This window comes from Podarcis bocagei (genome assembly GCF_964188305.1).
Source record: "Podarcis bocagei genome assembly, chromosome: 12".
Taxonomy (NCBI): domain Eukaryota; kingdom Metazoa; phylum Chordata; class Lepidosauria; order Squamata; family Lacertidae; genus Podarcis; species Podarcis bocagei.
In genome coordinates this window covers 13277538-13296666 of record NC_138137.1, presented here as the reverse complement: position 1 = coordinate 13296666, position 19129 = coordinate 13277538, and the positions used below count along the sequence as shown (strand labels likewise).

Genomic DNA, 19129 nt, shown 5'->3' with positions numbered 1-19129 from the left:
CGTTATTAAATAAAGGAGTAAACAATCACTTGAATAAACTTGGTACTGAACCTTCAGCAATCTTCAGATTCGACTTATTGATTTTTTTTAAAAAACCACCTAATTTTCCAAAGAAACACAAGGCAGCTAATAAATGAACAGCAAAATGAGTTAAAGCAAACGAACCACCTGTCCAAATTAAACTCACACGCACAATCAAAATACTAACTAAAAACAAACTGCATTTCCAAACAGCCATCAACATAAAACAAAGTCTTTAAAAAGTATTATTTCTAATGAACATTGTAGATGATATATCATTATTACTGGTAGTACAGTGGTACCTCGGGTTAAGTACTTAATCCGTTCCGGAGATCCGTTCTTAACCTGAAACTGTTCTTAACCTGAAGCACCACTTTAGCTAATGGGGCCTCCTGCTGGAGCACAATTTCTTTTCTCATCCTGAAGCAAAGTTCTTAACCTGAAGCACTATTTCTGGGTTAGCGGAGTCTGTAACCTGAAACGTATGTAACCTGAAGTGTATGTAACCCAAGGTACCGCTGTAGTAGTAGTAGTAGTACCCCATCCATCTCTGGTTGATCTCCTTCAGTTCAACCAGTTGAATTTGCTTACTACTCTCCTTCTAAGGAGTGAAAGCTGACATAATAGGTCCACAGTGAGGGCAACAAACTGTTCAGCTGTGGGAGCTAACCCATCAAATAGATGTCAACAGAACTCTTATTACAGTACAGGGAAAGAAAGTTACCTATAACAGGAATGGCTTTCATTTTGTCCACTGTAACTTTGTGGCGGTAGTCAGTGGCATGCAAAGTGCACACACTGCACGTCTTCTGACGATTCCCTGCATGGGAATTTCACTGATGGGTTTGCACTAATAAACATGCACGCCATACACACATAAGCAGAAATACAAGACGCTCATGTCACTTGCAGCATCTGCTCACTGTTGGTCCCAAACATTCATCAAGGGTAACCTGTGTAAGGTGAGTACAACTTGATGCTATTTTGAGGCTCCTTGGCCACCTATGCCCAAAGCTCCCTTTTCAGGATCCTGCAGTCTCTCCTGGGACAACATGGGCTCCTCCTGTGGTTGTCACTGTTGCTGCTGCTCACCATTCTCATAGTCCCTGTACTGTGTGTACAAAGGTGCAACAAGGTGGGAGGGGTGGTTCATTGTCTATAAATTGCTGTCAAAGCAAGCCCTATTGGCATTTTCACTTTGCACACAGTGCACTTCTGCTAAGAGGAACACCCTTTTGCAAAAAAACACACACACCATTGCAGCAACCTCTAGCAAACATTGCGCAAAGAAAACTGCAATGGCTGTTGTGCAAACAGGTCCTGGCTAAAAAGCCCTTGAGCTTTGTGAGGGTTGGTTTTCCATCTGTATGGAGGTAGTACCATGGCCTCTGAGCCAGTGACCTGCCCCCAGCCTCCTGTCTGCCCTAGTTAAACCAGCTCAGCTTCAAGTGGTTTCCACTTGGATCTTCTCTGCAGTATACTCTGCACAAAACTCTGTCTGTGTTTCTCCATCTATATCTGAACTGTGTATCTTAGGACCTCTTATGAGCTACTGCTTATTAACAGTGAACTCCAGGCATTCTGCAAGCATTTGATCAAGGGCACCCACAAAGCTATGGGTGCTGTGAGAGATTTTTGTGGGGAGTGTCCAGAAAATCTTCAGGCCTTTGGGTGTGCTCTGCATGGGACATCCACAAAGACAGGACTCCTTTGGGGCAAACATAGAGATTGATGTGCATTCCTGAAAATAACCCAGACGATACTGCCAGCTTCCACACTCTTCTCCGGGTGCCGTCTTTGGAGTGCAGGTCTGAGGTCTTGAGGTTCCTGCTAAGAACATACATCTCCTGCAAAGCCACATTCACTTACTACTGTTAAGCCCTAAAAGATTTTGCAGATTTTGTCTCAAAATCCAAGAGTTATAGACGAAACAAGACACAAAGAAAACTCATTTTACCCCACAGTTCTGCACCAATCCACAGAGTGCTACTTAAAGATCTGGGTCTTTGCTGACTTCTTCAGTGTCTAAGTGCACGCCCAGGCTCCTTCTCCTGCCCGGCTGTTGTAAGGGTGGCACAGCAGGAAATCTCAGGTGTGCAGCCAACATGAGGCAGTAGAAGCTGAAAACTGCTGGAATTTTTATTGTCGTCGTCCCCCAACGCCAAGCCTCCAACAGTGGAAGAACTACCCCTATACATTGGTGCCTCGGGTTAAGTACTTAATTCGTTCCGGAGGTCCGTTCTTAACCTGAAACTGTTCTTAACCTGAAGCACCACTTTAGCTAATGGGGCCTCCTACTGCCGCTGCGCCGCTGGAGCACGATTTCTGTTCTTATCCTGAAGCAAAGTTCATAACCTGAAGCACTATTTCTGGGTTAGCGGAGTCTGTAACCTGAAGCGTATGTAACCTGAAGCATATGTAACCCGAGGTACCATTGTATAAAGACAGGTGGTACTCATAAACTAATAGTGCAATGTAGTAGTTAATACAGTGGTCATAGTTTTGAGAAAATTCTCACATTGCAATTTGCAAAACCTGCACTTTGGGCAAAAGTTAATAGCTTTATTTTGGATCGGAATTTTGGTATGTCACACAGTACAATAAAAAATCATGGGAGTATGGAGAGTGCATATGAACTTAACAGTGCTTAATCTTTTACCATCGTTAATATTGTTTTATGGATTACAAATGCAGTATTGCTTTGCTAATCATATGACTTTTGCTTTAATTGTGATGTTTCAGCTTAATTTTTGTTGTTGCTTTGTTAACAGTGTTTATAGATTGCAGTTGTTTGACTGATTCTTTGTTAATTACTCTATGCTGTATTTCTGATGTTCTATTATGTTATATAAGTGCTATAATGACGCTGTTATTTATTCTTTGTAAGTCGCTTTGGGATTCATTTGAATGAAAAGCGGCATAGAAAGATCAAATCAAACAAAAACAAATGCACCAGGAGTTTCGGGACTGCAGAAAGCGACAGTGGATCTGCAGCCAACTGAATCAGAAACTGTTGAGAATTTTGCAATCCCACTGCTCAAAACTCTAACCTGAATTAAATAAGCAGTAGGAGGAAAAAATACGGCCGAGCCAGCCAGGAGTCGAACCTAGAATCTTCTGATCCGTAGTCAGACGCGTTATCCATTGCGCCACTGGCCCCGCTGCTGGATAACGCTTCTCTGCCTATATTCTAAATTCATCCGCCGCAGAATCTTACTCCTCTCTCAATTGGATGGGTGGGGGGATAGCCAGCCAATCAAAACCCTCCCAGGCGCCTTCGCTTCGGCCAGTAGCCAGCGAAAGCTTTTTTTTTTTATGCGGAGGCGGAGCCCAAGCGAATCTCGCGGCCAATCCGGGCTCGGGCTGCGTTCGGCGTCGCCCGAAGCTCGCGCCTTAGCAGCGTCACAATTCCGAGCTCCTGCCCGCCCTCTCCCCCTCCCTCTCCGCGAGCGTAAGGCCGGCGTGGCCTTGAGCGGCGGCCTCCTCCAATCAGCCGACGCCTTCGCCGAAATGCTTTCCGAGTAGCTTTGTCCCGAGCGGCGCTCCGTCCCGAAAGGCCCAGGCGCGTCAGGTGAGAGGTGAGGCGAGAGTCCTGGACGCGGAGCAGCCGGGCGGCACTTCAGAGGCGAGCGGCTGAGGGGGCAGCCATGGCGGCGGCGGCAGGAGCCTACGAGAACTTGAAGCTGTGAGTGGACGGCGGGCGGGCGGGCGGGAGGGAGGGAGGGAGAGGGCGGGGAAAAAACCCTCCCTGCAGTGCAGACCACCCCGTCCCAATGGCAAGACCCGCAGTGGCCACCACCCGCCGGCCTCTCCTCGCCGTCCTCCTCCTCCTCCTCCCCTTCCGTGGCCATTTTCCGAGCTTCCCTCCTCGGCTGCCCCTCTTTCCGACGACGCCCCCTCCGCCCCAGATTGCCCCCCCCCCAGCTTTGCACAAGCAAAACAGTTCCTTCCACTCGCCTCATCTTCCCTGTCGCTTCATTTCCCCGCCAAAAATTTCTTCTGACGCGACCAGACTAGCTTGGGTTATTTTTCTATTTCCGACCCCTCTTACCCCATGTTGCTTAAATAACAGCAGCAGCAGCAGTTTTATTGTTCGTACCCCGCCCCTCCGACTGGGTCGCCCCAGCCACACTGGGCAGCTTCCAACACACACACAGAAATACACACACACACACACACACAGTATATTAGTAAAGCATTGCACATCACATCATTGCGCATCTTCTAAAGGTTATATAGTTGCTCATCTCATTGAGGGCGTTTCCACAGGGTCACATTGCCTTTCCTACATTTTTCTTCTCAGTGGGTATTCCCCCCCCCCCACAACACCAACATTTATTCCTTTTTTTCTGGTGCGGTTTTTCCTCCAGAGAGTTCATAGAACCGTAGAGTTGGAAGGGACTGTGTGAGGGTCATCAATCCCTTGCAATTTAGGATCCCCCCCCCCATTTTACAACGCTGACATTGAGTCTCATGCTCCACTCCACTGAACTATCCTCAGCCTATAGGTTGGTGCAAGGTCTTTCTTGTCCACTTTTTATGCTCGCTAAGAACTCTGTGAAGAGGTAAGGCTGAGGAGAAGGTGTTTGGCCCAAGGTCACCCAGAGAGTTTCATGGCTGACACGACTAAACAACAACAACAAACATCCCAGGCCTCTAATCTGTCCCTCAGATCGCTAATCACACACCTGCTCTTCTCACCCTGGGTCCTGCACCTGAATAATATGTACTCTGATTAACAACTAGGCTGCAACATCTTGGGGACTAACTACTTCCCGGTGGAAATGAGTTGCTTACTGTATTTTATTTTATTTTTTGCCTATTCTGCCTGTTTCTCCAAGGAGAAGCGAGGTGGGTAAGACAGTAAAGGGGGGGGAATGAATAGTAAAGCAAACATAATTCCTTACAAATATGGAGGCTCTTCCATGTAAAAATTTACATTGTGTAAGTAATAGTAATTTCAGGGTTTTGTTGTCTTTCCTCTTGTTGCAATGCATACCGTTCCTGTAAATTCTTACATAGAAGCAGCTTCTTGGTTTACCTGAACTTCCTCTCCACTTTCACTTTGCATGTCCATTCTTTGTTTTCTCCTGTCAGTTTCTTTGCAAATGTGATTCTGCCTTTACTGTGTCTCCTGAAAAGTAGAATAACTTCTGCCAGTCTTTCTAGTAATTGCATTATTCATAATGAAGTTAAAAAGGGGCTCAGTTGCATTCTTTCTAACACTATAGCCTGCAGGAACAAGATAACCGATGTCTGAAGTGAAGGTTAGCCTAGCAAAATGAGAAATGCCAGGGAAGGGAACATATGGTTCTGGGCGGAAGATGACTCAGGGCACTCCAGGGAGATTCTTTTGTAAACATCTTTAGTGTTGGTTAAAAGAGATCTAGCATCCTCATCTTAAAATGTACCTTCATGGAAAGAAGACCTATGAAATTAGTGGAATTTTCTTCTAAATATGCACAGTTAGAAGGTTAGAGTTTAAATTATCAGGTATACCGATGCTGTTGCATTTAATTTCTGCAGTCTTGTGTGTGTTTAATAATTAAGTGCCTAATCACTATGGGGATCGTTCAAAATCAAACTCTGTTCCTGGGTCGTCATTTGTATTACTTAGGTGGTTGTGTTTTCAAATAGGCCTTTCAAGTACTTTGGGGGTTGCAAAATTTCCTGCAACTTCCACTGGGATTAGAAGAGGATTTAAAGTCACTTTTTCTGTTGACATTTAATTCTTGTGTAACCTGATATATGTTTCAATTGTGACATTATCTGATCAAGTGGTAGGTGCATGCAGGCCTCTTCTTGCATGTGTCCTCAGTTTAATTTCAACAAGCTAATTCAATTGTTCCTTGGCTATCCTGCTTTTCCTTTAGATCAGGGATGCGAAATCTGGTGCCCTCAACCCCTGTCATCCCAGACCAATGACATATGGAGGACACCAGCTTCCCCGTCCCTGATTTTAGAGTGCCAGCAAAGTGTAGAAAGATTGTTTCATTGTTGCAGTACCCCTGACCAGCTACAGGTTCCTCAGGAATGATATTTACTGTTTTTATTTTCTCAAGCCATGTTTGCATTCTGCTGTGAAATATTTCAAGAGAGCATGTAGATTAATCAATTGATGGGCTGCTTTGTGGAGCAAAAATGAGGATGAGAGCATGCAAAAATATATGCAGGTGCCCACCTAGCTGCTATTTAACAATGGAGCTTATAACAAAGACAGCTCAATAGGACACATTAATAAAACCAAACAGCAGCGATCTACTTACTTATTAAAAATATTTAAACTGTATACTGTTTAATAACTAAAGTCTTGTATTTAAATAGTAGGCATGCAAATAAAGAGAAACAGAAACAGAATTAACTGTTGGAAAACCAGTAATATGAAAATTTGAAAGTACTGCAGTCAGTTATTATGTTATGTACATATGGATGAATGTCAGTGATAAAGGTATTGATATGGAATTTTTATCTTATGACCTTCACTTTTTGAACGATATTCAAGAGATTTTACCTTTGACTCTTAGTTGGAACCCCAAGGACACCCCAAACAATTGCAGGTTTTGTGTTTGAAATGCGAGCAGGTCAATTATAGAAGATGAAAGTTCACTTTTAAATGTAGTTCTCATGAAGTGTAGACAGTGTCTTCTCAAGTAGGTGTCTACCCAGATCCTGCATGCCTTGGAACAGGGAGCTGTCACTTTTGCCTTTGCCATTCAGTAATGTAGGCTGACATATAGAAAAAGGCATTCTTTTGATCACGTTATATTTGACAGGCAGCATCTCAGCTTTAATAAAATCAGATGAATAGCGAGCGAGAACATGCAGAAATGACTTTTTTCTCTTTAAAGAAAGCTGTTGCTGCTTTGCTTAAAAAAAGGTTAGTTATGTTAATAGGGATACTTAGAAGGGTTATGCAATTGAAAATTATTTGATTGGGACATGAGGCAACTTGAAGCACAGAGCAGTGTAAGTAGAACTGAAATGTAACGTTTTATACAATTTGCAGAATCACCTCTGTTCAGGGTGCTGCATAAATGTTAGTGTAATGTGGCCTGTCTGCCCTCATTCTCGTTTTAGTTTGAGGATAATGTCAAGATGGATGGGTGATGCACTGCTCAGCACGGTATGTGTGCCTTTTTTGAATTCTTCTCTCAACAATCTGTGGTTGCTGGCATTGAGTAGCTTCCTGTATTAGAATAATATTAAGCATTCATGATGGAAATATGTACATTACTGAAATCAAGGTTGGAGCAGTGAAACTGTATAAAAGAATTCTGAAATGATAGTGGATGCTGAATGCAATGCTAACTTTATATGCCATTAGAGCATCAAATACTAAGTGCATAATGTCTTTCCCCCTAATTGGAAAAAGAGTAAGGTGCTTTTGCAGAGAAGACTTACATCTGCAAATCCCAAATGAGTATTAAGCATTCAGTAAGGTCTATCTCTGAATTGTCTACCCATTCTGTGAGATGGTTGCAAGTGAGAAAATAATACATGGATTTTGTGATTTGAAATGCGTCCAGATATGTTTGGCAGCCTATGAAACTAAACCATAAAACTAAACAAGACCTCATTGCAAGATCTTTATCTCAAATATAAACTAGCTCATCTAGGTAACTCAAGATTGAATAACTTTGAGTTTTCATTTTTAAAGAACATGTTTGCCCCTGTTGTTATATTGCTAAAAGAAACAAATGTTGATTTTTGTTTTAAAGCAAGCCTTTGTTGGTATCTTGTTAATTTTATTTATTTAACTTTCTAGTTGTTGCTGGATAACTTTGGAGATAGATTCATTTAGACAGATAGAGTGGAAAGGCAGAAAAGGGCCATAACCTGGAAATTTTGGTGAAGTTTGAAGGAAGAGGAGAACTAGGCATGAAGTACATGAAGGCGCAAAGAAATACCAAGTCAAGGTTGCACTAGGGAGACAGGATATCCTCTTTTGCTGCTACATTTTTATAAACATTGGTTGGTATTGCAAAACTGTGATAAGTGCAAACTTTGAAGGATGGCTATAGTTCTATTCTCGTATTGTTTCAGAAGTTGAACATTTGGCTTTAAATGCAAGCTGAATCAAATTTATAGCAGTAGCATTCAAGGGCAATGAGAAACAAGGCCTCTCCATTCCCTCATTGCCTTTGTTAATAAAATAAAGAAATGCACAGCTTTGGAATCAAAGCACCATGATCGTACAGGCAACAATAAGAAAATACTATGGAATAGTTGGGGAATTCAGTTGTCTCGTGTGCCATCTAGATTGACAACAACTGTAGATTGATATGCAAAGGAAGTTACAAAGGTGGACCAATTTGATCTTATTTTGTTTTCCAGGCAGATGCTATAATGAGCCATGCCAGGAGTTAAACTCCTGTGGCAAGTTAATGAACCCAGAGAGTGATTGCAGTACAATTGATTGAGAAAATAACTATAAAGATTTTAAAGAGAGTTTGTAAATGCCCTGTGCTGTGCTACTTGATCATTAGTTAGGAGGGTTATTTGGTTTTGGAGTTTGGGTGATCAGGCTGGGAGAGAGAGCAGTGAGCCAAACTTTAGGATTCCTGGGAATGTGACGTTCTCTTCTAAGTAAGGAGTCATGAGACTCTCTGTTGCTCTATTATATTTTTGGCGAGGATAAGAGAGATGGAGTATAAAGCATTTTGTATGTCAAAGTCCCTGAGAAATTCCATATTAATCCATCCAATCATATTGTGTTGCAGTCAAAGAACAAAGCAGATGGAACATGCATTTGCTCATACACAATCATTTTATTTGATGATGCCAGCATTAAACGATGTGCATTTCTGAATTGGTTGGCATGGCTAAGCATAGGATAAGATGCTCCTATGCCTAATAATCACCATAAGCAGCACTTGTCTTTTCAGTTGCAACAGTTCCAGTGCTAGACTGTAAGCGAGGTATGTGTGCAGGAATTAGCCCTAAGCTGTACAGCACCTATAGAAATAGGATCTGAACATGAAACAGTCTTAATACTCAAAGTAGTTGAGGAGGCTTCAGTCTTTAGACCCACCAGCCAGTTTCAGATTTTAGTTTATCCTCCTTTAGTGCTTTTTAAATGTGAGATGCTCTGCAGGTTTTTCTCATTCTTCTTTGTACTGTACTGTATCTCTATTTGATAGCCTGTCTAAAGTTCTAGCAATATCTGTTACCTTAGACTAAGGAATGGAAAAAGGCAGTAGGAGGGGGAGGTTAGCATTTCTGAGCTTCCAAGATTTCTATCTGGGATGAAAAACCTTGCTGCTGTGAAAACAGTGTGTGGAATCAGGTGGCTGAAACATCAAGCAGGCAGGAGCCCCACCCATTTTCCAGCTGATAAGCATGGAAATGGCTTACCTACTTTAGTCGCCCTCCCTGTAGATCCTCCCTGTTGTCAGTCCTTAGTTTTGAGTGCCTTGTAATTGGCCTCTGCCAGCATAATGGATGACTGCATCCGAGGCTTGCGCTCCCTTTCTCTCCTCTCACCCTGTTTTGCCAATCTCACTGCTTAACAGTGCATAGATATCTTGTCCCTTCTCCTAAATCAGCTGCTCAGAGGCAGCTTCCCCCCACTTCTTATCTTGCATTGCTCTGTTTGAAGCTGTCAAGTTGTTTTGCTAATAAAAAATATGGGCTCCCATATGCTTTCCTGGCTGAAAATGAAAGTGAATTGGTTGCTCTTTCCTTTTGCTGGATAGCTAGCTGCCATTTGCTGTGAATATGGAAATGTGATTCCATTGTTTGATCTCGCATCGTTTGCATGTCATGCGTGTCTGTGCCTAATAATGTAATTTAGTTAGGTTATTAGCACGTGCCATTCTGAGCAGAAAGTCTTTTTTCTTTTAAAGAAAGCGTTAGAAAGCAAATACACTTAAAGTAGATTTTTTTATTCTTGGTGTCTTGCTCTGAAGTGATATTTAAACTACAGACTTCTTAAATCATATTTCTCATCCACAGTGGTTATCTCCATTTAGTTGAGTGTTTTGTGGTATGTCCTGTAATTTGTATGTTCTGCCCAGTGCCCAGAATACATGGGGAAAGTGGGGAGGTATAGGAAAAATCAAGAGAAGCACAATGAAGCATTGGGAGATGGACTGGAAGGTGCAGAGATAATTCAGTTACATCAAAAATGGAATGTTACACATGTGAGAGATCTTCCTCTTTCAGGAAGAGTGCTTCTTCCTTTCAAATTTAAGTTTTGTTTTCAAAGTTTCCTCAAAGTAGTAAGATTTGAGGTTTGACTATATTGATGCTAAACATAGGGCATTGCCTTATATGAACTCAGACTATTGGTCCAACCAGCTCGGTAGTACATTTATGAAACACTCTCATGGTTTCAAACAGAGTCTTTCCCAGCCATACCTAGAGATATTGGAGTTTGAACCTGGCACTTTTTGCATTCAAAGAAGAATGCACTACAGCTCTTTCCCAAACCTGAGCTTTTTACTTCCTGTCTTTGTTTACTGTCTTGCATATTGGGTATATAGCTTTTCTTCCTATGGGTGATCGTGATAAGAATTCCAGCAAGCCCTAGTATTTTAAAGTGATGTTGCTTGTCTGGTGGTGATCTTGCACATTTCTTGCATTTTAGGCACATAACGCCAGAAAGGTTTTATGTGGAAGCTTGTGATGATGGAGCCAATGACGTGCTTTCCATTGACAGAGTCTCCACAGAGGTCACTCTTACAGGTATTTTTCATCATCACTTTGGAAATGCTGTAGTTTAGCCTTAAATTGTTTTACTTTAAGCTACACAGTAAATTAGCCAGCAACCTGAAAACCATCACAAATCTGGCTCATAAACCCATCAGTTATCCTTCCTCCTTCGTAATACTGTATCTGTTTATATATTTGTTGACTGATCAAATTTATTTTCATTTACCTGTACATTCTGAAAATTTAGTGTGTATTTGTGAAAAGTATTATGTGTATTCAAGTTTCTCAAGCTTATATTCAAGCAATGAGCTTTGGAATAGAAACTTTAAGGAAATTCTGTTTATTGTGTAGCAGTATATGAATCCAGTTGGCTTTAGCTGTACAAACACCACACTTCCTGGTTGCAATACGTCTCTAGTAGAAGAAACAATTCAATACTGAATCAATATTTGGTGAAGGAAGGAAAGAAGCAGTGATGACTCAGAACTTTTCTGTGTTTTTCCTGTACGTATCAAATGGTGGCAGGGATGCTCCATGGTGGAATAAGCTTAAAACCTGCTAGGTGAATTTTGCTTCCTGTCAGCTCTTGTGGAACATCTTTATTTATTTGTTTATTCAGAAAGGTGATTTACAGTATCTGATATAATCAGTTAAAAGCATATACAACATTACAATAGTAACAACGGCAAAAAAGACCAACAAAACAATGAACAGAAACAATAGAATCCTACCACTCCACACAGCCACTAAAAAGGGAGGTGGGACCTAAGAACAACCAAATCTACTCCAACAATTAAAAGTAATTTCAAAAAGCTTTGGTACATTACATTGATTTCTGTCATATAACTGTTGTGGCTTCCGCCAAAGAATTTTAGGAATTGCAGTTTGATGAGGAGGTAACAATTTAGTTAGAGGTTCCCAGACCCACTGCTGAACTAGTAATTCCCTGGGACTGACTGTTTAATTAAACAGTCAATAAATATAGTTAAACCTCTTAAACTATAAAGTGTAGGTGGTTCTAACATTCTACCCCCCAACCGGCTATCTGCATCCTTTAAAAGCAGTGGCATTGCTGCATATTTTTGATTTCCTACTTTCTGTTGATGGTAACAAATAATTCTCCCCCACCCCCACCATTTTCCTGGTTGTGTTTTGGTTCTTATGACTCTGTAGCCCCCAGTGTTGATGGTAATTCTTCTAAAATAAATGCACCTTTCCATACTCACAAATCCTCTCCTGAGACTTTTACCTGCAGAGACAGGTAAATGTATTGAAGTCAGGAACTGCTAAATACAGCACTGATTTTGAGGCTTCAGTAAATCAAGTCTGTATTGGCGGGGGGTTGTGGAAAGAATCTCATCTAATGTGTGAATGATTCCAAATTCATCTAATAATTAGTGTTAGTTCCATGTGTTTAAATTTTCAAGTTTTTAGTTTTGATCTTAGTAATGTTAAACTATTTATTATGCACACAGGGTCATTCAAATCTTACTGGATTGTGTTTGGCTGCATGTGATAGATCTAATACTGGTATACTGAGACAGCGTATCCTGTTTTTCCTTTGCAGTTAAGAAAGATATTCCGCCTTCAGCAGTTACCAGGCAAATATATGGCATTTTGGGGACAATCCGTCTAGTGGCAGGTATGATAATTTCAGTTATGAAGAAGTATTATTTATGATGTCACACATATATTTTGAGATCTTATAATAAGAGCCTAGTGCACATTCAGAATTGTTATGTGGTACATGGGTGGCACTGTGGGTTAAACCACAGAGCCTAGGGTGAGCTCCCTTTGCTCGGTCCCAGCTCCCGCCAACCTAGCAGTCCGAAAGCACGTCAAAGTGCAAGTAGATAAATAAATACCGCTCCGGCGGGAAGGTAAATGGCGTTTCCGTGCGCTGCTCTGGTTCGCCAGAAGCAGCTGAGTCATGCTGGTCACGTGACCCGGAGGCTGTACGCCGGCTCCCTCGGCCAATAAAGCAAGATGAGCGCCACAACCCCAGAGTCGGCCACGACTGGACCTAATGGTCAGGGGTCCCTTTACCACTCTGCTGTAATGTCATCATTTCAGGCTGCATGTGTGGCAATGCATATTTTGATGTTCCCTCTTTGTGTTTTAAGTCTTGCTTATAAAAGCAGCACATTAAGTTGAGGGCTCAGCCACAGTTCCACCCCACTCCCCATGATGGTTTCTGAAGTGAAAGAGCATTCAAATTTGTGATTGGCTATTTGACAGTTTTTGGGAATGGCGATTTGTGATGAGTACATGCAGCCGGAATATCGTTTAAAAACCACAGCGTCCATGAATCTCCTGAAAACTGGTACATGGAGCAGTACAACAGAAACATGCTTCATCATGTTTTGTGGTGGAAGAGAATTCCAGCTCTCAAGATTGTAGTGGTGATGACAAACATTGTAAACTATTTGAAGCAAGGCATGAAGTTCAGTGTCCCTGCTTCCTTTTTGCTAGAACTGCCTTATATTAGTAGAAGACAAATCAGTATTGCTAACCAGAGTCCTTCTGTTTTACAGGCACGTATCTTATTGTAATAACAAAAAAGAGAAAAGTAGGTGAATTTTTCAATCATGTTGTTTGGAAAGCAATAGACTTTGACATCCTCTCTTACAAAAAGACCATGCTACATTTAACTGATATTCAGGTAGGAATATATTTGGTAACAGAAACACCTTTCAGCTACTTTGAAATATGTTTGAGATGAAATGAGCATAGATCTCTTTGTTAAAAAATATGACTTGTTCAAGCATTATTTGTATGAATTAAAAAAAGGCTGGGGTCCAAAGGGACACTTTTTCTCAGAGGATACCTTCTCATTGCAGCATGTTCCTTTCACTGTAGAGCTGCTTCTGAAGGTCAACACATCCTCCAGAACAAAATTTAGTGCAGTTAAGAGGGTAAAATTGATGCATTCCCATTCCTTCTTGCTTGCACGCAGAGCTGCTGTTAGAAGCACACAGTGTTCTTTTACTCCTGACCATAAGTTCTTAACTCCTCATAAACAGCTGTGCATTGGTATGGTGGAATTGGGTTATATTTTAGCAACAGAATGCTTTATCTTGAAAAGAAGAACCTTGAAACATTTTCTCTGTGAGCTCTCTGTCGGATATTGTAGGAAACTTGTAATAACCAGGAGGGGAAATTAGAGACCGTGTGGCAAATAATAATGCTTTCTCTCTTTAACAGTTACAGGACAATAAAGTCTTTTTATCAATGATTAGCCATGTATTGAGTGTGGACGGATTTTATTTCTCTACGACATACGACTTAACGCACACTTTACAACGGTTGGCTAATACCAGCCCGGAGTTCCAAGAAATGAGCTTGCTAGAAAGGGTAAGAAAGGATACAGTTTATTGCCAACTAAATAAATACACACACACACACACACACACACACACACACACACACACACACACACAGTACCTGAATGATAGCGTGTTTATTTAAACTGTAAATAGAGACTGTCAGGACACGGGTGGCACTGTGGTCTAAACCAGAGTCTCTTGGGCTTGCCAATCAGAAGGTCGGCAGTTCGAATCCCCATGATGGGGTGAGCTCCCGTTACTCAGTCCCAGATCCTGCCAGCCTAGCAGTTCGAAAGCATTCCAGTGCAAGTAGATAAATAGGTACCACTGTGACAGGAAGGTAAACAGCATTTCTGTGCGCTATGATTTCCGTCACGGTTTTGTGTTGCGCCAGAAGCGGTTTAGTTATGCTGGCCACATGACCTGGAAGGCTGTCTGTGGACAAACGCCTGCTCCCTCGGCCTGAGAGCGAGATGAGTGCCACAACCCCATAGTCGCCTTTGACTAGACTTAACCTGCCAGGGGTGCTTTACCTTTTCTATATTTATTTAAACTGTAAAAGTTGCAATGTATTATTATGTAATATCCTGTTTGCAACAAAAGCCATTTGATCTTAAATTTAGATTGATAGTTTGGGGATTTATTCTGCGAACCACTGATCTACCACCTGATTTGTTTTACAGTGGTGCCCCGCAAGACGAATGCCTCGCAAGACGGAAAACCCGCTAGACGAAAGGGTTTTCCGTTTTTCGATGCGCTTCGCAAGACGAATTTCCCTATGGGCTTGCTTCGCAAGACGAAAATGTCTTGCGAGTCTTGCAATTTTTTTCGCTCCCCCCCCCTTTTCTAAGCCACTAAGCCGCTAATAGCCTTTTAGCCGCTAAGCCTTTAATAGCCGCTAAACCGCTAATAGCACTAATCCGCTAATAGGGTTGCTTTGCAAGACGAAAAAACCGCTAGATGAAGAGACTCGCGGAACGGATTATTTTCGTCTTGCGAGGCACCACTGTACTCTTTTTGGGGAAGAGAGGCATGTGTTTCTTTAATTGTTAGGTGGTAGGGGGAAGGGATTGGCTTACTGCCACATTTCAGGAAAGCATTGTCTGAAAGCAAAGAAGACCCTTGGTGTTTAAAATTTACCCTATGATTCAACTCCTTGCAGGCTGATCCTCGGTTTGTATGGAATGGGCACCTCCTTAGAGAATTCGCTGCTCAGCCTGAGGTAATGTATATGCATTTTGTTAAGCATAATCTCCATAATGTTGAAGACAGGGGAAACACAGCTATAAAAGCTGGCCTGCTTTTGGGTTCATGTGACCAGAACAGCTGGTGATAAAATGCGAAGTCTTTTATGGCTGTAGCAAACTATATAGTAATAAGTGTTACAGAAACCAATAGCCTTTATTTTAAAATGGAGCAAAAACACTAGTGCTTTTGCTAGTTGAAAAAGACCTTAATAAAGTGGGGGTTCCTAGGCATCTTTCCCAACCAAAGGTGTTGGGAACTTAAATTTGTCAGCCACCCTCCTATTAAGACGTGTGTAGAGCAAATTCACTCATTCAACGTCTTGCACAGCTCGATAAGAAGAGTCCTCAATTATGCATGCAGGATACAGTTTTTCCTTGCCAAGACGTGGTATTAATTCCTCGCAGGTCAGCTAACCACCCTAATTCCTTTCAGCAGTGAACAGGCAAGGTGCAAATAGAGTGTTTGCCAATGGATCTGGATGAGGTGGCTCCCAGAATGCTGCCTTTACAAGAGATACTACAAATCTCCCTTGAGATGTCACAGCAGCTGCCGAGAGCCAAACAATTCATTAAGACTGTCAGCTTAACAAAATAGCAGCTTGTGAAACTGTTAGTGATGAAAACAATCTCTTTCTAGCCTGCAGCTTTGGAGGGGAAAAAAACCTCACCTATTCTGTGCTCTTTATGTTCATACAAATGCTTACTTCTGCAATTAGCTGCCTTATGGTACGATCCAACAATTAACGCTCTGAACCAACGGCATTTAGCCATGGAGCAGATATCATTGTTTACCAATGACTAAGAGGGTGGGCTAAGAGGCGCAAAGTCCCAGGTTGAGGTTTTGCCTGAGCCATAAGTTTGGTAGGTAATAGGAAACATTTTCTTAAACCAAGAGCTAGTGTAGCTTTGTAGCTAAGAACCTGAGCAGAGAATTGGGGAAACTCTTAGTTTAAATTTCACTTCAGAGAGAAGAAAATGCAAGCATCAAAGCCACTCGTTTTATTTATTATTCCATTTATATCCCACTTTTCCTCCAAAGTGCTCAAGGTGGAGTACATATAGTCATACCTTGGTAGTCGAACAGAATCCATTCTGGAAGTCCGTTCGACTTCCAAAATGTTCGGAAACCAAAGTGTGGCTTCTTATTGGCTGCAGGAGCTTCCTGCAGCCAATCAGAAGCCATGGAAGCCCCATCGGACGTTTGGGTTCCAAAGAACGTTTGCAAACTGGAACAATTATTTGGGATTGCAGCATTCGGGAGCCAAAACATCTGAGTACAAAGGCGTTCAGGATCCAAGGTACGACTGTAGTTACAACAACTAATGTGTTTTTCAAACAGTTTCATGCTACAAATCCCAAATCTTATAAGTTCCTGAAAACAGGTTCCTTTAAGGAATGCTTATTTTTAGACTTTGAACAAGACTCTTCCCTTGTACATCCCTCTTCTGTGTAGGTATAAGTTTATTTCTCTTGCATGTGAGAAGGGGTTACTTTGCTTTGCCCTTCCACATTTTGTCTGCCAAATCTCAACTTTGGTAGGAATGTGTCAGGTGGCCTTCTTGTTTCCATGCATATGCAATAAGGAGTAAGTTTCATCTACCTTGCAAGGTGGTTGAAAGGATACTGAAACAATGCATATGCGAGGCTCAAAATTCTAAAGCATGATATAATTAAGGTATATTATTGATCCGTGTGCTACAAGCAGGTGGCATTAAGCACATACAGTGTGAGTACAGGACATTTTACGGTAAATAAATGTTGTAAATGCTGTATTGTTAGTTTGTGTAAGTTCTGTATTTCTTGACATTCAAATGTCCAGTGCTTGGGCAAGTCTTCAAATACTCAAATATGGTGGTTCAACCGTGAAATGTTTGTTTTACAGATCCATAGGTTTGCCACTCCAGTGATGCATGGATGTATCTTTTCATGATTCTGTCACAATTCGGTTAATATTTAGAGCCTTGGCAGAGTGCTGCTTCCACACTCATTCTACAAAATGAGGTACCTGAGCAACTTGAAGGTGGAAATGCCAAAGCTTTTTAGCATATACAATTTTGAATACCTCCTCTAAAACTTCCAACTTCATCCTAAAAGCTACCCCCTCCAAAAACAACATCATCCAGGCACTGCAGGGACTGGGAGAAAAGGAGCTGGCTGAGTAATACTATTTACTGTTTCTTGGCTAGAACATAAACAAATTGTGCTGTTCAGTTCCAATGTAAGAAGGGGTCATGATTTGTGTTTAAGATATTAGCCGGTGAGACCAAAATGCTGACGTGTGGAGTGCTCCTGTTCAGTGTTGAGCCAGGCCTTCTTCCATAAAACTCCATTGATTTTCATTTCTAACCCCCACTCTAGCTTTCACTTGGCTTCCCCTCCTCTCCCCCCAACAATTGACCAGCATTACATGGCCATTCAGTAGTGTCTGTTGGGTGGGTTGGTTGGTTTTTTGGAATGGGGTGGGATGCCTCTTAGGGTTTTTCTGCAGATTTTCTGAACTTTTCAAGTATTGTGGGATCCCCCAAGCATGGTTGCACCACCTGCTTCTGTGTGCATTGTGGTATTTTGGCTACATAATATGCCCTTGGAGTTCACTTTAGTTAGTGTGTGGGTGTATGCGCAGTGCAGTAAGTACTATTTATCAGGTTTGGTTTGAAGTCCCAACAAAATGGCTTCTTCATAAAAATGTTTATACAGATCTCTTTTTCCCTACCAGTTGGAAATTGAGGGGAAATGCAAATTTCTCTTCCCCTCTATTCCTAACAAAAGCACCAAAAAAACCCCAGTATTTTTAATCATGCCTGCACTCATAGATATTAAGTTGCTTGCTCTTAATTTCAGTGTTAAGAAGTTTGAAATAGAGAAAATGTGTTCTCCATGGATTGTATCCAACATTGACTCTTAGCTGATGATAAGGCTCCCATCAGTGGAAAGGGGAGATAAGCAATTTTTAGTGATTCACTAAATCTGCTCTGGAGAGTCCCACAATCCTCTAGAACAGATCTGGAAGTTCAGAGAAGAGAGAATACCTGAACATTGCCTCTCTCCTCGTTCAGCTGATGAAAGCTTTACTGTCAAGGAAGTAATGGTGTGTGTTCCAGCTCTGTGTCCGTATTCCTGTATTCGAGCCATTCTGAGAAAGGTTAGTGATATCGCTCCCTTATCGGATTTACTGTTGTTGTCAGTGTGCACATGTGTATTCCTTAACACATCTCCTACAATCAGTTATTATCATGCACTCTTGTTCCATTAATGGAAAATATTTTGACTGGATTCTTATTTCTCGAAGAAGTTGTTTCAGAGCAGGCGTGCGCTACTATGTAAGAGGTAAGACACGTGCACCACGAATGGTTGTTAGTAGTGCTACCTCGGTGATGGGAAGGTGTATATTAATGATGCATAAGGCCAGAAATGACTCACTGAGTGGCAACGGACCGCTCTACTAGTTCCCTGGCAAGTGAGTCCCAGAAGGGGGAGGGGCAAGGAGGTTGGTAGGGGTCAAATGTTCCAGCAGAGCCAATCCAGTGCTTCTGCTAGTGCACCGACCTCCCTGCTTCTTTTCCCCTTCTGGTAAGCAACAGTGACCCACCTGCTGAAAAGTCAGCATAGTGACTCCTTCCCACTTCTGTGTAAGTTGCCTTGAGTGGGACAGGCCCCCAAAGGCAGTCTTGTTAACAGGATGAAACTGTTGTTGTGTTTTACCACATACTATGCAGATTTAGTTTGGAAAAGTTCTCCAAGTGCCTCTACTATCTCCACACGTTGATGCAGATTCAAGTTGCTTGTGTATAAAAGTACCGTATTTTTCGCCCTATAGGACGCACTTTCCCCCCTCCAAAAATGAAGGGGAAGTGTGTGTGCGTCCTATGGGGCGAATGCAGG

The 19129-nt window shown here is 41.9% G+C and overlaps 1 protein-coding gene across 1 annotated transcript in view; it reads left to right on the top strand.

The window, feature by feature from the left end:
• Nucleotides 1-3477: 3477 nt before the first annotated feature.
• SACM1L (SAC1 like phosphatidylinositide phosphatase) overlaps nucleotides 3478-19129 on the top strand; it is a 32382-nt gene continuing 16730 nt past the window's right edge. Inside the window, exons 1-8 of the mRNA XM_081164630.1 lie at nucleotides 3478-3706; nucleotides 10610-10707; nucleotides 12242-12316; nucleotides 13209-13336; nucleotides 13879-14028; nucleotides 15163-15222; nucleotides 17130-17163; nucleotides 18473-18574. Of these exons, the coding sequence (XP_081020756.1) occupies nucleotides 3669-3706; nucleotides 10610-10707; nucleotides 12242-12316; nucleotides 13209-13336; nucleotides 13879-14028; nucleotides 15163-15222; nucleotides 17130-17163; nucleotides 18473-18574 (685 nt within the window). The 5' untranslated portion in view covers nucleotides 3478-3668. The remainder of the gene's footprint in view (nucleotides 3707-10609; nucleotides 10708-12241; nucleotides 12317-13208; nucleotides 13337-13878; nucleotides 14029-15162; nucleotides 15223-17129; nucleotides 17164-18472; nucleotides 18575-19129) is intronic.